Here is a 15,012-nt window from a genome sequence, read left to right as displayed (position 1 = left end):
CGGGAACTACAGGAAGATGGGATAATATAAACACTTCACGATATTTCAGAGGGTGGGCATGCAGTGTCGAGAATTTGAGTTATTCATGTCACGGCAGGGGGATATGCTTGTGAAGACCAGGCGTAGAAGGGAATCAGACTTGCAGGAACAATCGACAGATGCAGTCTGGGGTGGAGTGTTAGCTTACCACAAAAGTCTCCAGAAATGCAAAGCTTCAGTTTATTCAGTAACTCATAGGCCAGATTTAACCCCAAAGATCGTTAAATTCAGCAAGGCAACAGAACAGACCTGCCCAAAATGTGGATTGATCAATGCAGACTTGGTACATTTGTTCTGGGCATTTACGATGATCTGACAATACTGGAAAGAGATAACCCAGGTCCTAGCTAAGGCAGTTGTAACATTAGACACAAGTTTTCCCATAGCCTGTATGCTTGGCATGTTTCGCTTGCTCGAAGCAGGCAAGACATGTTAGTAAGTTGAAAGATCTAGCATACGTACTGCCCCAACAGAGAATAGCAATGGGTTGGAAACTGCACAAGGGCCCGGAGGTGGACATGTGGTGGAGGGACCTCCAAAAATGGATGCAGGCTGAAACCACAGTGTGGCAGGAGGTGGTCCGTCGTGGCCAAGATGAACAAAACATAAACTTGGATTCCTGGAAACAGATGGTGCAATAATTGATGGCCTTGGCGCACAGTGACAGCCAAAAGTTGACCAATGCTCTGTCACAGTTGGACTAGAGACATTGTATATATTTAGAACAGCTGTATGCATACTACAGAACTATGTATGTGGAATAGGCCGGGGTGTGGGTGTTGGGGTGGTTAGGAGGGAGGAATGCACAGACACAATCGGCTGTATATTGTTATGCAACTATATATGAGTCTGAAAGTTACTTTGTTATTAAAATTCAATAAAATGTTTTTAAAAAAGTATATAGAGCAATCTGATGTGGGGAATATTTGTCTGGGGAGCTAATCAGTGGTCTGTAAATGTCTGGTCCTTCACGCTAGGGCTTGGAGAGACCTATCCGGTACAGGTAAGTACCAGAAGTATGTGATAAAACTCAACTCTACAGCGAGGAGTGCTGAGACATGCAGGTTACAGAACGAAAGGGCTGATGTGAAAGTACTGAAGAACGCAGATGGGTCTAAAAGGACAGATTTAAAGCAGTAAGGCCAACAAGGGTCCAGACTGGAGTAAACCCTGGAAGAGCCTTCCCATGAGAAACTTTCTTTTTTGTTATGGAATAGAGCTGGACATTGTAACATATGTTGTGATTTCTTCTTTTAGCCAAGAATTGGAACATAAGTGTTTTGGCATAAGGATTATAAGGATTAGCCTGGAGGCTATGGACTTGTTAAGCATAGTTTTGGAACTTTCTTTTAGCCACACCTTTGGAACATTGTTTTGTAGACAAGGGTTACCCCTAAGGGACAAGAACTTGGAAAATTAGATATTAACTTGATGCTTTGGGCGAATGGCACTGAAGATGTGGACTCTGGTGAAATATCCCACATTTTGTTTGACCCATCCCTTACTTTGATGTCATATGGAACTTCCTATTCATATTCAGAGATGTCCTTAGATCCCCATGGCGGTCGGTGTAACCCCTACCCTGACTCAATATTAAATAAACCACTTGTTAAACCACATTTGTCTTTCAGCATGTGTGTAGCTGCTCAAGCTCCCTACACAGAGCACACCTATTGTAATAGCTTTTGGAACAGGTTCTCTTCTCTTCTGCCAAAAGCTCAGCCATCACCCGGAGAGGAAAGGCATAATGTTCTTCCATGCTATACAACAATATTTCATGATAAATGAGGAAAAACAGATCTATTTTATCATTTAGCGAAAAATGGTGATATGACACAATGGCTAGCTAATTCATTAGAACAAACATTTTTATTTTAGAGAAAAGAGAAATCATTCTCATAAAAACTGTGTTAAAAAAATACCCAGGCTAAGACAACCCTAAAGCCAGGTTTTTCAAACAGGACGATTACGTACAGCACATAAATGTAAAGTAAAAAACAAACATAGCACATTCAAAATTGGAAAAAAACAACCTTTAACATGTATGTTAAAGTATAAAATTAATTCAGAGGAAGGCTAGACCAAGCCTATCCAGAAAGGTCTTAAGAAACGACTAGCCAAATTAGGTATCCGCACTAGAACTGGAGGCTAGCGCCCAAGGATTATGTAAGGTCAGCAGGGAAGCCCAACATATGTCCAATGGAACAGGTCCTTAAAATGCAGCATAGGCTGCCTTAGCATTCATATCATGAGCATGGAAGACTTGGGGGCAGGAATGTTCTACATCTCTTAGCAAGCCAGAAGGCAAGACATAATCCACCTCATTATGGAGGTTGTGGAAGCCCATCTGCTAGGTGAGGAGCCCCATTAAGTGATAAAGTGCTCGCCAGATTTCAGAGCTTGACACACATCCAGAATGTGCAAGGTTCTTTATTCCTCTTAAGGAAGGTAGAAAGATCTCTTGATTGAGGTGAAAACTATACAGCTTTGTGAGAAAGAACGGGCAAGAACGAAGGACAACCTTTTGCTTGTGGAACAGTGTACAAGGTTACGACGAACCCAGAGTCTGAAGCTCACCGATGCTGTGAGCACGTGATGGCTACTAAAAATGTTTTTTTTCATGATCCTAAATGTAACTCTTGTGAACACCAAAAATAAAAACATATTCCCAGTTATTCTATATGTAACCACACATTGTGCTTTTGTCAACATACATTTCTTGCAAGCGTCCCAATTTAGCTATCCATTAGGTTTTGGCTGAGTGGATGGAAAATAATTGACAGATGTGGGCATTAGGGGTGAAGCAGGGACAGGCAGTGTGTGCATATGCACCCTTGCTTTCCTTTTTGGAAAATGTTATTTTGCTCTGTAAAGGGAGCTGGGGACTAGGATTACAGTAGTCCCCACACTGAGCAACCTCCTCTGTATATATACATGGTGATGGGGATTTTATATATTTCCCTCTAGTTGACACAGTAGTCTTCTTTGCAACAACAACGAAATAAAAATACATTGCATCTCTCCTACCTTTTTTATCTTTTATTTTCTTTGATGAATTAATTTGTATTTTGTGGTGGGCAACATGTTTTGTACATTAAATCTGGTTTGTGTTAAAAGAAAATAGGGAGGCTGCTGTTTTGTTCAGCTTGCTGTGGTACAGCCAAGTTCACTGTCGGGGAGCGGCAATTGTAATATTCATCCTGAGCACTGCACATTGAGTTATCAAGACAGGCGTCACAGACAGATTACTCAGTCAAATTATGCTTCTGTTTTTTTTGTTGCAAGGACTAACCCGGCCTTCATGACGTCTGTGGCATAATGCTTTATAATTGTACTGGTAGCTGTCATTCATATCAGCCCTTTAGGGACATTTCATTTTAAAGATCTTTCAAGCGGATTCTAATAACACGTTTTTTCTTTCATTGCAGCATCAGCAGTGCCTAGCAGTGTACAACAGAGTGAAGTTCACACGTGTGTTACTGACCGTACTCATAGCTTTTACCAAAAAAGAGGTAAGGCACCTAATTCTTGGCTGCATGGGCTTTTACTATTGATTTTATTTCAATTTGTGTGTAAACCTTGATAAATCTCTGCATTATGTGAGGGTTGAGGTTTTAAATATGCTTTCCACTAAAGTACACTTCCAAGCTATTTGAAAAGCATTCCAGTGATCTGGCAACACAAACAACTCAATTTCTGGGCAACATAAGGGATGGTGTGCTAGTTACTAAGGGGTTCCAGGATTGAATGTGGCCATCTGGCACCTAGCCACCTATCATCCTCTTTCTTCACCTTTCCCCCAGAGTTACCACACCTTTTGCTATAACTTTATCCCCCCACTCAGTAGTTGTCAACAGATTGTTGTATGTTAAGAAAGGGTAGCAATTGGACGAGGCCAATTAAGTGAAGCATAACTCTGTGTTTTCAGAAAGGTTGTGACAAGTTTGTACTTGGGCCTTTCTTACATTTGTGGGATGATTGAAAAAGAAACATGCCCTGCAAACCAACCTTCTGTTACTAAAGTGACATATCTGACGCAAGTATGAGTTAGATGTTGCTTCACTATTTCTGTCTGGAACAACTGATTTTCTCTTTAGAGTCTGTACTATCTAACCTTTCCTTTAATTCAATCCTTGTCAATCCTTGGGTGTGCTGTTATGAAATTGTTGCTTTCTTCCAAATCACAACTTTCGATTAATAACAGCCTTTGAATCAACAGTTCAAAATAATGGCAAAGTGTACAGAGACCAAAGGATACATATGTATGTAGTAAGAGGCATAGATTCATGAGCTCTTATTAGGAACATATTTTTAGTTTTCTGACTTGATAACAAAGGATACAGCATCAATGCCAGTGTTTGCACCTGCAGATGCCTTTTCACGACAATCTCACAGCTAAATGTATCACCAGACATGTCTTTATGCTGTTTCCTCCAAATGTAAATGCCACATGTACACGGTCGTAGATTTACTTTATTTTTATTTGTTTATTGGCATTTCAAATACAGGTATAAGATGTCTTTTCAATTATCAATTACATTGCAGAGTACAACAAGCCAATTATTAAAGCTGTGAGAACAGGGAAAGAAGAAACAGAGGAGGAGAGAGGGTAACCAGGATGGGGGGGGGGTTGGAAGACTGAAAAAGAAATCAACCCAGAAGAAGTAGTGTCCAACCAGTCTTGTATATGTGCTGCTTATTCCTGCCGCTTCCAGGTAAATTTGCTTCACACGACATATGGGACATTAACACTGAAAGTTACAGTCTGGGTAAGAGAAAAGGGCATACAGGGCGGTCTACCACCAAAAAATAAGGTTTATAATGGTCAATGCATGCTGCATCCAACTCGGCTACAATTTACGGCGGTTTGTCATCAACGGGTAGAGACCAGCATGAACCAACGCTTTCCAGGCCTCAGAGGAGCACCACCTCCACCCCGTACACATCTATAGCACGTCCCCAGGCTGTTGTCTCTGCCGTGCACCAGCGCTGCATTTCTTTTAGCCATATTTCATATTTTGGGCCCTTATTCGATTTCCAGGTCATGGCTACACACCTTTTGCCCAGTATACAAACCAAATCCATGAACCTAGTAATATGCTTATGTTTACTATTTCTAGCATACATGCCTAGCATACATTCCTGTGGTGTCCATTTGTATCTGGTGATCCCTGCACATTCACAAGTACCTTTAATTCTATTCCAAAACTGTTGCACATAGACACATTCCCAAAATGTATGCATTATGTGAGCAGCAACCTGGTCGCATCCATGGCTAGGGCAAGTGGAAGCTGTAGCTTTATTAAATTTAGCAACCTTAGCCGGGGTCAAGTACGTACGATGAAGAACATTAACCTGCAGGGGTCGAAATCTAGCATTGCGTGAGCCACACTTGCCAAACCAAGCGCCCATTGCCACTGCTTATCCCTAAACTCCTCCCCCAGGTCCTCCTCCCATTTGGCCCTGAGCTTTGACTGGTCCATGTTCGTACTGTCAACCAAGACCTTGTATATTCGGGACACCGGCCTCCATCCATCTTCTAATGCATACATGAGTGTAAGGAGCGTGTGTGGTTGTCGTTCCTTCGGCCAGTTAGGCCAGGCGCGTTTAGCAAACTTAGTAATCTATATGTACCTTAGGAACTGCCCTCTCGGGAGACCCTCCTTTTGCATGAGGTCTAGGAATTCTCTATAAGCGCCATTTTCATACATGTCCCCCCATATTGCAATGCCAACATCCTCCCAGGACTGTACCGCCTTCAGTTCCTGCTGATAGTGTATTAACCAGTAAAGATCCATGTGGGTTGTACAGGCATGTAAGACGTAGAATTTTCGTGGTCCGTTGCCAAATCTGCCTGCCTAGTGTCAGCAATAACGGGTGTGGTGTCTGCTTGCTTAAGGGATGCCACAGAGCATCACGTAATCGCGCTGGACGCATCAGCAAAGTGTGTTCGGTATTGGGTTTGTCAGCTAGCCACTTGGCAGCAAAGCTAAGTTGTGCCGCCAAATAGTAGTATTCAAGGTTGGGTAACTGTACACCACCTTGTTCTAGGGGGAGTGTCAACATTGCTGAAGACAGTCTGCGTCTCTTGGGTCCCCACAGAAATGCTCTAAGCATGGTTTCTAATTCCCTAAAGAAGGATGCTTGGTCCAGAATACCATAGATTTACGGATTCTCTCCACCGCTCTGTGTATTTAGGGTATGAGTGCATTCGTGGATGTGCGTTATCTTTATACCCAGGTACCGGAATGAGTCATGTTCCCACTTCAATCCCCAATCTAATGTCCAGGTAAGCTTAATATCATTTAGCAGTGCTAGCGGGAATAGGCACGATTTCTGCTTATTAAATGTAATCCCAGAGTATCTTGCAAAATTGTCCAATATTTTGAATATTAAAGGGAGGTTATGGTGATGTTGGCATAAGTAAAGTAGAACATCGGCATATAAGGAAAGCAGTTGTGTGGAATCGCCTATGCGTATCCCAGCGTCAAGGTACTCCTGCCTGAGGTTTATAGCTATGGGTTCCAACACTAGAATATAAAGCATTGGGGAAAGAGGACACCCCAGGCAGGTCCTTCTCTGAATGTCCCATTGTCTAGAAATATACCGTCCTCTTCTGACTCTAGCCGTTGGGGAAGTGTAAAATATCTTGTCCCATCGTCTAAAGTGAGTCACAAAACAAAAACTTTTTAACGCAGCTTCGATCCATTCCCAATAAACCGAATCAAAAGCTTTAACTGCATCTAATGATGCTACCACATAGTGTTCTGTGTGGCTATTTGTCTGCTCGATGACATATTGTAGCCTGCGGAGGTTCAAGGTAGTATTACGCTCTGGAACATATCCGGTTTGGTCTGGATGTATTCGTGTCGATATGCATTGTCGGAGTCTGGTAGCCAGCATTGTCGTTCGCAGTTTTACATCACAATTTAGCATGGCTAAGCCTGTACGAATTGCACATTTCTGCGGGCTTCCCTGGTTTAAGAATGGGAACTATCCAGGTTTCCCTCATCGTGTCTCGAAGCCTCCCAGGTCTCCTCAAAGACTTTTAGAAGTGTCAGGGCTACTGTGCTTTGGTATGTTTTGTAAAACTCGGCAGGTAGACCGTCGCTACCAGGAGCTTTCCCTGAGGCAGATGCGATGATTGCGCTTTCTAGTTCTTGTAGGCTGAAGGGTTGGTCCAAGAGGTCTCGTTGAGTGGTAGTAAGCGTAGGGAGTGTATTTTCTGGAAAAGCTTCCTCTATTTCACCTGCTGGGATGCTGGTGCTGTGGCTATTTAGTGTAACGTAATAAGTGGTGAATATATAATTTATTACCAAATGCGCCCTCCATGATTCCCCACATTCATCTTTCAGTAAGGCGACTGGTGTTTTGGGGTGTTCTGCGGCAAATTATCTTCCTCTGCGTGTGTGCGCGCTGTGTTGGTCGCATAATCAAACCTGGATAATCGTTCCCAAGTAGTTTGATGTTCTGTGCGGGGCTCATGAAGGGCATTCGCAGTGACTTCCCCTGTGGGTTGTGCTGTTTCTAGTTCCCTCACCATGTTCTCCAGGGCCTCAAACTCCCATTTTCAGTTGTTTCCGAACACCACCTGCTCCTGCCATACCTTCACCCCAAATGACAACTTTCAGAGTCTCCCAGACTGTCCCACATCTCTCCACACTACTAATCTTATCCTCAAGGAAAAGTGTCAGTGTTTCTCTGAGTTGCTTAAAGGCCAGATCAAGCAATGTGTCAGTAGGCATGCGCCATGTGTCGACCGGGGATCGCCGCGCCTCAATGGTCCATGATACAATGAGGGGGTAGGATTCTGACACACTGCGGGCCATGTACTCTGCACTAGTAAAGTTCTGTAGGTGTTCTGTGCTCACGAAAAAATAATCTAGCCTCGTGTGAAGGTCATGCAGGGAGGAGTAATAGTAGTATTCTCTCAGTTCTGGGTGAAGCTCCTGCCATATGTCTGTTAGGGCGAGTTCTGTAAGCACTGCTTTAAGGGCCCTTGTCGCTGGGGAGGTTTGAGCCTTAAGCAGAGTGGACCGGTCTCTAGCCGTGTCGCACGCGCAATGAAAATCTCAGCCCTATATCAGGAAGGCATCTCTGCAAGGAATAATACGAGCAGTAAATGTTTGTATGTACACTGGTATAGCATGATTAGGGAAATACGCGTGATCTATGGCTATTGCCACATTGTATATATACCCCTTAAGAATGACATATCTTCCTTCGGTGTCCATATCGCAGCTCAAAAACTGAACGGGTAAAGTGCCGGCCACCAATGTGAGGACCCCCCTGGCATATTTGGAGTATGGGCCCTATATACAGTGACACCCCAATATTTAGCTAATGCATCTTGCTCCTTCCCCGTCAGGTGAGTCTTCTGCAGGAGGGCTATCAAAACCTTCTTTTGCTGGAGTTATGACTTGACCTTGTTACTGCGCATGTATGTGCCAAGGCTTCTAGTACTCCATGTGATAATTCTAATCTGCGTCATCTCCCCAGATGTGTGTTATTGAACGGAAAGAGGCGGCGCCAGGCATTTTGAGATACATTTGAATAAACAATGCAGGAGGTGCACTTTGTATTGTAAGCAACAACCTTTTCTGCCCATCAGCCCAGTAGTACAGTGTGGAAAACAATGGGCATCAAACTTCATCTGGGTTGGATAGAGTAAACTAAACTTGGATAACCAACCCCGCAACGTGGGGTTCCAACTATGCCCAACAGTGTCTGTCTGCTCGGGCTTGCCAGTGCTCACTTCCATGAGCATGCACCGGACAGTGGATCTGGCAGGGGTAGCCTGCCAAGCGTCCCATCTGGATTGGAGGGGATCCTTAGGATCACAGTGGGCCGGGTCTCCAGCTCCGGGGTGGTAGCTTCCGGGTTGGACACCAGGACCTTAGAGTAAATCTTACTATCATTGTTCATCAACATTATAGGCCTATAAGGGGCTGATTGTTCAAGGTGTTTCCCTGGCTTGTGAACTAAGATGGTGAGAGATTCCCCCATTGATTTGGTGATCCTCTCGGTGTATAGAAAGGAGTTAAATAAGGATGTGAGTCGTGGGGCCAGTATGTGTGCACATGTTTTGTAAAATTTAGCTTTGAGCACATCCGGGCCCGATGCTGTGTTTTTCAGGGATTTAATAGCTTCAGGTACTACTTCCACCAATATTGGGGCTTCTAAGGATTCTAACTGGAGTCTTGCGGCAGGTGTACTGATGGACCCTTGATATTGAGATTGTTTTTCAGGTAGGGTTGATGGACCTGCCATGATCTTGCTGTGGTGGGCTACTAGGGTGTCCATATTTTCCTTGCCCGTGAAACGAGTTTTGCCATCCTCCCCAATGAGCCATACTATATTATTCCTTTTGTGTACCCGCTGCAGTTTATATGCCAGTATTTGGTTCGCTTAGTTACTTTTATCATAGTAAAACTGCTTCGTACATGCTATGGATTTAGCTGAGCGATCTAGGGCAATTTCCGCTTTTTTCAGTTCTCTTTCAGTTTTCCTGGATCTACAGATTTTTAGCTCCCTCTCCAGTGCCACTACTTTCCTCTCCAGTCTTGATGCTTGGATTTTCGAGACCCGGTTATGCTCTGCGCTGGAACTTATAAGCGTCCCCCTGACTACCGGTTTCATAGGGTCCCAGATTGTTTCTATGACCGTTTTTGGTGTTGTGTTTTCCTTGAAATAATTGGGCAATGATTCCCCTACCTCCGCCTTAATGGTTTCGTCTAATAGAATGGCGTCATTTAATTTCCAATATTTCAGGGGGTGGGGGATAGGGAGACCCTCTTATTCGTAGGTCTGCTAATACTGGGGCATGGTCGGATATTATGCGTGTATGGATTTCTATTTTCCCTAGACAGGGGAATAGGGTGCCCGTGACCAGAATTGGGTTAATCAGTGAGAAGCCTTTGTGCGTGCTAGAGTAGAAGGTATGGTCGCTAGTCCCCACATTAGCTAGGCTCCATGCCTCCACAGTTTGTTTCCCTGAGTTGGCTAGGGCTCGGGTAAAATGTGATTTATATGGGGGGAAGAGTTTTGTCAAATAATGGGTCTGGGACCAAGTTAAAGACTCCCCCTATGAGGAGAAATCCTGTTGAAAACGCTAGAAGGATCGGGAGTATGTCTAGTAGGAATTTTTCTTGGGCGCTATTGTGGCTGTAAATGGCAGCTATGGTAATCGGTTGTTCAAAGAGATTTACTTTTAAAAGAAGATATCTGCCCTCTGGATCTTGCTTTACCATCGTTTTTGATAATAGGACTTTGTCGCTAATTAGGATGGCTACCCCCCTCTTTTTCTTTCCCGAGGTGGCGAAATATGACTTTTTAAATCTTTTAAATCTAATGCGCCGCACGTCCACTCGGAGCAGGTGTTTCCTGGAGGATTTCTATGTACCCTGCTAGGGTGTTTAGCCTGCTTTCAACTGATCTGCCCTTCCCTGAAAAGTTGAGGCCTTGGACATTCCACGTGAGCATCCGGATTTCGCCTTAGTTATTCGACCCCATGGGTCTTTAGGGTGTATATCGCTCCGAGTGGCTTCGGGAGAAGTCACTCCTTTCGGTCTCAGTGTGCCCTCTTAAGATAGTGTATGACTGCCATGGCTGTGTATGTTTGTGTTGTCTTAATCTTAGTGTCTCGGGAGGATAGGATCAAGATCCCACTCTGTCTTCCTTACCCTCCTCCCCTCCCCCCTGAAACTTCTAGGAGTGGGACCAGCCTCACCCAATGGGGTGAGCTTAGCCCCATCACCAAACATATTGAGGCCAACGCGGACTAGCGTGCAGATCGTGGGACAGAACAAAGGGAAACGGTCAGAGGTACTGCACCTTCTGTGTTTGAATTAATAGAGAGCAATGGTGATGCCCCTCCAGATAACCTAGGATCCCTCCCCCTGGCCTTTCCCACCGGGACTTCCAGTGGAAAATGAAGTCAAAAGCTGTAACTGGGATAGGGCCATGGGATGGGTCAACTGACCTGTAGCAGGGTGTCATCGCTACTCCTGGTCAGCCTGGGTTGGTGGTTTTCCAGGGGCCCTGGACCCTTTGCCTTCTGTTGACTCTTGTCCAGGTGTTAGCCGATGGTTTTATACTCTGTCCCTGGGATAGAGCCTCTGTTTCCGAGTCTCCACTTTCCCTTCCTGCTCCCATGAATTTCTCTGCGTTTTTGGGGAGCGCATTTGCCTTTGGGTTCCTTCCCATGTGAAATTCTGGGTGGTTAGGAAGCCGCGCGGTACTGGACTTTTCTTTCCTAGAGACATTCTGTGAGATTTTTTAATGCTTTCCTCTTCTGCAAGGTGGATTTAGCTAGATCTTGGTATAATTGGATGGTCGTTTCTCTGAATATGATCTGTTTCAAGGATCTGGCTTCCCTCATATTCTCTTCTTTGACTTTGAAGAAGTGAATCCTGGCTAGGACGTCTGGAGGAGATGAGGACGTTTGCCTCGAGACTGTTCTATGGACCCGGTCGATTTCCAGGGGGAGCTGTCTGAGAGAGTCCAGATGAATATGAAAAGATCCCCTGTAAAGGCTTCCAGCTCTGGGTCAGTGACCGCTGTAGGGATGCCTCGGAGGCGAATGTTGTTTCTCCACAAGTGGTTTTCCGCATCCTCCTGCTTTGCCTTAAGGGCGTCACATCTGGCTTCTAGGGCTGCCATCCTGGCTAGACCTCTTTCAACCTCAAATGCTTGGTCACAAAGGTTGTTTTCGATTGTGTCCGGTGCGTTTCTCTACCTCTTCCACCCTCTTGTCTAGGGTCTAGATTTTCTTCATGACCACATCCGTACCTTTCTGGATTTCCTTTGTCAGGGCTGAGAGTAGGTCTTTCAGATTTGATTTTGTGGCAGAATGGGCCAATTCCAGGACGTCCGGGGCGTGCGATAACTCTCATGGAGGGGGCGGATTTTGTTTGTTTTTCTTCGGTTTCATAAGCGTTGCAATATCTGTTTGCTTCTCTGATTTTCCACTTTTTGCCATGGTTTTCTTGGGGGGAATTAGAGGTGGGTGCGATGGAGCCACTAGTGCACAAGATCTAGCTCTGATCTGGTCTACGGTCTTGAAGGAGGCAGTGCACATGCTTCCACCCTTTTGTGTGGGCCGGGGTGTTTGGCTGTATCTCCCCCTTGTTGCCTTTCGGTGAGTATGGGTTGATTGTTGAAGAGTGAGTTCACCCCTCATTTGACGGGGAGGGGCAGTTCCTTCTAGACGGAGGGTGCACCCTCTCCTGAGAGGTGCTGCGAGCTATCTGCGCCTGACGCGTGCTGGGGTGGTTGTGATGTGGACGCTGTAGCTTGGATCCGGGCTGCTGGGAGGCTGAGGACGATCCTGGGGATTGCACCAGGAAGTGGGAGGCACTGTGTGTCGGTGGCCCGTAGCTCTTGGGCTCGTGATATTGTGGGAGGCCTTATTCTCCCCCGGGGTGATCCGATCCAGGAGCAAGCCCAGAGAACGAGTGTGTGCAATTCCTGCCCCTGATGCCTCCGGCACCTACTGCTCGACTGTTTCCCCCGCACTGCTGGCTTCTCCAGTGAGATGTCCTTCCCCTATGGTGCCGCCAGCCGCCGTGGCTCTGGTGATGGGCGCTGGTACCACCTCAGGGCCCCGGTGTCCCCAGCTGTGGGCCAGAGATGTATACCCGCTCCTTGGCAGGGGGGTTGGGGGGGAGCTTATTCTGATCGGACTGGTGGGTAGCATTCTAGACTCCAGGAGTCTTGGGGGACAGAGCCGGTGTTGGACAAGTTCTGGGGGGGTCAGGGATACTCTTGTGTTTGCGGGGTCGCCGGGTGAAAGGCTTACCACTTGACAGTGCCACTGACCCGTGGGGTGGGATTGGTCGTCCCGGGGCTGGTTCGGGCCCCCTGGTGCCTCACACACGGCTTGTTGGAATGGCACAGGTGAATGTCGCTGTGTGCGGTGTTCTCATCCTCCTCTAGGGTGAATCAGGACGGGGGGACAAGCACGCTTCTGGCGGGGCAGCCTTTGCCAGGAACCCCTTATATACCCCAAAGTTGTCGGAATCCAGCAGTTCACCAGCCAGGTGGAGATACGGATTATCCGTCCAGCTTTCTTAGGGGGGTGGGGCTGAGGTCTCAAGCCCTCAGAGTGTGCCTCTCAGGGCTCTTCTCCCCTCCACTCCGACGGAGGAGAGGTTGTTGTGCACTGGAATCCTTGGGCAGTTCCCAGAGGAGCAGCCCGACTCTGAGCACAGCCAAAGCACCTCCTGCTTGGGTCTGGATGTGGGTGTGCTCCTCTCTCCCCCACTGGCTGTATGCACCCTTGGCGGTCCGTCCAGGAATATGCTCAGGGAAACGTCTCCTGCAGGAGGCAGCCCGAAAGCTCCTGGGCTCCTCCGATCTACGGGTTGGTGAGGGTACGTCAGGATTCACTGCGGGAGCCCTTCCCAGGTCCCCCACACCCTCCCAGGGGGCCTAGCTGCGGTTGGTGTTCAGACCGTGGAGAGGCGGGTGATGGTGCCTGTAGCTTTTCTCCGTGGGGATGCAGTTTCACCTCAATAACTGCAACAGTGAGGCTGAAATCATTGCTACTGTACTGGCCTCAGCGGTGCTCCAAGAAGATTGTGCTGCGTTCCCGCCCGCTAGAGTGCCGCTAGCCCTGCAGGCCTTAGGTGGTGGTGTGGCTCCTTCTCAATCCAACGGGTGAAGAGCTCTGGGACAGAGCAGCTGCCATTTTCTCTCAGGACTGCGGGCTAAATTCAGAGAGGTCAGACCTGCAGTTCAGGTTGATGACAGAGTTTAGCGGTCCCAAGATTTAGGCAATATGTGCTCCGTCCTTTCCTCTCTCCATGCTAGAATGTATAGGTAAAAATGGAGGCTTACTACTGTAGAAAGTTGTTCGGTTGATGGGGCCAGCCAGGAGCTTCTACGGAGCCCTGCTGCTCGAGTCGGCTCCAAACCACACCCCCCAGAAACTTTCTATTTTAAGATACCACTGGTGATACAATTTCTAAAGGGACTCGCCAATGTGTCCCTCAATCTCCTTTTCAGGTTCCAGTTTGGGACCTTAATCTGGTGTTAACATTTCTTATGTGTACACCATTTGAACCTCAACATTCATGTCCATTAAGGTTACTAACGTTCAAGACCATTTTGTTGGTAGCACTAACTTCAGCCCGTAGAGTGAGTGAATTGCAGGCACTATCATCTAAACCATCCTTTACAATATTCCACAAGGGCAAGATCGTTCTGAGGGTTAAGCCTTCATTTTTGCCTAAAATCATTTCAGATTTTCATGTAAGACAAAAGATTGTGTTACCCACTTTCTATCCTCCACATCATCCTGGCAAGCAGGATGAGAAGGTGCACATATTAGATTCAGGTAAAGCTCTAAGCTTCTACATTTCTAGATTGTCCAAACTTCATCTGGATGATCAATTTTTTATAGATTATAGAGGTCACAAACTGGGTCAGGCTGTAACAAAGCAGACCTCATCAAGATTGATTATTCGGACAATTTCAGAATGCTACAGGCTGGCGGGCAAAGATCCACCAGAAGGCTTGAGGGCCCATTCCACCCAGGTCATGGCTACCTCTTAGGCTCTGTGAACATTTGTGAGGCAGCAATGTGGTCTACAATGCAGACTTTTACGAAGCATTACTGCCTTGATTCTTCCCTGAGTCAGAATGGAAGCTTTGGAAAAGCTGTCCTCCATTCTGTTCATGGAAACCATTGATACATTCATACTCCCTCAACCAAAGCAAACACTGCTTTGGGAGTTTATCAAAGATAAAGAATATGTGGGTGGACACAATCCATTCAAAGAACAAGTTCTTTCGATTGGATGTTCCTCCCACTTATTCCTCCTCACCGTCCTAGTCTACCCCGCAGTAGAATTTCCCATGCTATTACAGCTTTCACTCCCTCAGAGCCTAGTACAGTCAAACCCGTGTTGATGCGGGTAGTTCTACTGAAAGAAAAAACAGAACTGAAGCCAACGGGTGCTGCGCATGCTA

General features: G+C 46.3%; 1 protein-coding gene across 3 annotated transcripts in view; it reads left to right on the top strand.

Moving 5' to 3' along the window:
• Positions 1 to 15,012, top strand: part of NAA35 (N-alpha-acetyltransferase 35, NatC auxiliary subunit) — a 1,572,250-nt gene that overhangs the window by 341,495 nt on the left and 1,215,743 nt on the right. For all 3 annotated transcript variants that reach the window (XM_069625850.1, XM_069625849.1, XM_069625848.1), the window contains exon 10: positions 3,468 to 3,551. In XM_069625850.1, the coding sequence (XP_069481951.1) occupies positions 3,468 to 3,551 (84 nt within the window). The remainder of the gene's footprint in view (positions 1 to 3,467; positions 3,552 to 15,012) is intronic.

Source organism: Ambystoma mexicanum, chromosome 6p (genome assembly GCF_040938575.1).
Source record: "Ambystoma mexicanum isolate Mex_15411 chromosome 6p, UKY_AmexF1_1, whole genome shotgun sequence".
Classification (NCBI taxonomy): Eukaryota; Metazoa; Chordata; class Amphibia; order Caudata; family Ambystomatidae; genus Ambystoma; species Ambystoma mexicanum.
Note: the sequence above shows the minus strand (reverse complement) of the source record. Positions and strands in the feature narration are given on the sequence as shown.